At 29.6% G+C, this 1,462-nt stretch overlaps 1 protein-coding gene across 1 annotated transcript in view; it reads left to right on the top strand.

The window, feature by feature from the left end:
* Window positions 1-1,462, top strand: part of LOC117179125 (protein GDAP2 homolog) — an 83,516-nt gene that overhangs the window by 59,199 nt on the left and 22,855 nt on the right. Inside the window, exon 8 of the mRNA XM_033370794.1 lies at window positions 485-638. Within this exon, the coding sequence (XP_033226685.1) occupies window positions 485-638 (154 nt within the window). The remainder of the gene's footprint in view (window positions 1-484; window positions 639-1,462) is intronic.

The following is a 1,462-nucleotide window of genomic DNA, read 5'->3' as shown; positions in this document are numbered from 1 at the left end:
GTCGTTCCTATTTCATGCCTGAAACTGACACAGATTTCTGTGGCTTGTTTAAAATTCAGTCTCATGTGGAAGGACGCATTGACCATGATTAACTTGCAGAATTTCCCACTTACTCTTGTTTCGTTCCAATTTTCAAGATAAAAATGTATTAAGCCGATGTACTTAAATTTAAGAATACAAATAGCTAAAGGTCATTATGAAACTAATACGTTGCTAATAATTGCGAAATTAATGAAAATTAAATGAATCGTTCGTACTAGAAAAATAGAGTAAAATGCGACTAGATCTAAATTATTACGTCAGATGATCATTTCTGTGTTTCGCAACATTGTAAAGTGTAGCAATTTTGCAAACTACAAAAGCGTTCAACGCTTAATTTTTTCAAATCATCATTATGAAATAATGTTGCTGGAAAATCGGTTAGGACTTACTTTTTGAATCCTTGAATTACGTTGTGAATTTTTTATAAAATTTATGGTTCTAGGTACGAGAGGCTGCTCAGACGTGCCAAAATGGAGGACCTTTCAGAAGTTTCTGGAATCGGTTGTTTGTATCAAAGTGGAGTTGATCGTCAGGGTCGACCTGTTGTTGTCTTTGTGGGCAAGTGGTTCCCAGCCAACAACGTCAATCTCGATAAGGTGAGAGAAAATTTAATTATTTTTAGCTTAAAATAATTTAAAAAATGTAACAATTTTAATCGAGATTATTTCCCTAAACATTGTTTGTAAAGTAAGAACAATTTCTTCGGTAAGGGGGGCTGGACTTATGGAAGAAGGGCAAAAATGAGCATTCGGAAAATAAAATGATAAATTAAAGTCAAGAAACATAATTTATTATTGTTTTTAAGAATAGTCTCTTTGAATAATGTTAGAAAGTTGCAATATTATTATGAAATTTTTTAACTTTTGATGTACTTTTCACTTAAAGTGTGTTAATAATTAATTAAATTAAAATAAATACTTGTTTAAACAAATTATTATTGTTAAAACTATCCTTTCTTATAATAATGCCAGATAGTTGTGGTTTTATCGGAAATTATTATTTTAGGTGAATTTTTTACTCAGAGTGAGTTAATAATTGAGGCTGTTCAACAAACATAATTGTTTCAAAAAATTAGGATTCTTTATAACTATCTTCTTCTCTTCTCATGCTAGATAGTTGTGGTTTTTCTGGAGTTTTAAAAAAAAATTATATCAAGTTTTCACTTAGAGTGTATTAATAATTGATGAAAGTCAACAAAAATAATTTTTTAAACAAATTATTATTGTTTACAACTAACTTTTCTTATATCGCTGGTAGATAATTGCTGTTTTTTGTAAAAAAAAATCAACTTGATATTCTTTTTTTACTTAGTGGGATAATAATTAACCCTTAAACGGCCAAAACGCCACTACCGGTACACTGCTTTTCAACGGCCAATAACTAAGACTATTCGACACTAGAAAAAATTGAGACACATATA

This window comes from Belonocnema kinseyi, chromosome 8 (genome assembly GCF_010883055.1).
Source record: "Belonocnema kinseyi isolate 2016_QV_RU_SX_M_011 chromosome 8, B_treatae_v1, whole genome shotgun sequence".
NCBI lineage: Eukaryota > Metazoa > Arthropoda > Insecta > Hymenoptera > Cynipidae > Belonocnema > Belonocnema kinseyi.
Note: the sequence above shows the minus strand (reverse complement) of the source record. Positions and strands in the feature narration are given on the sequence as shown.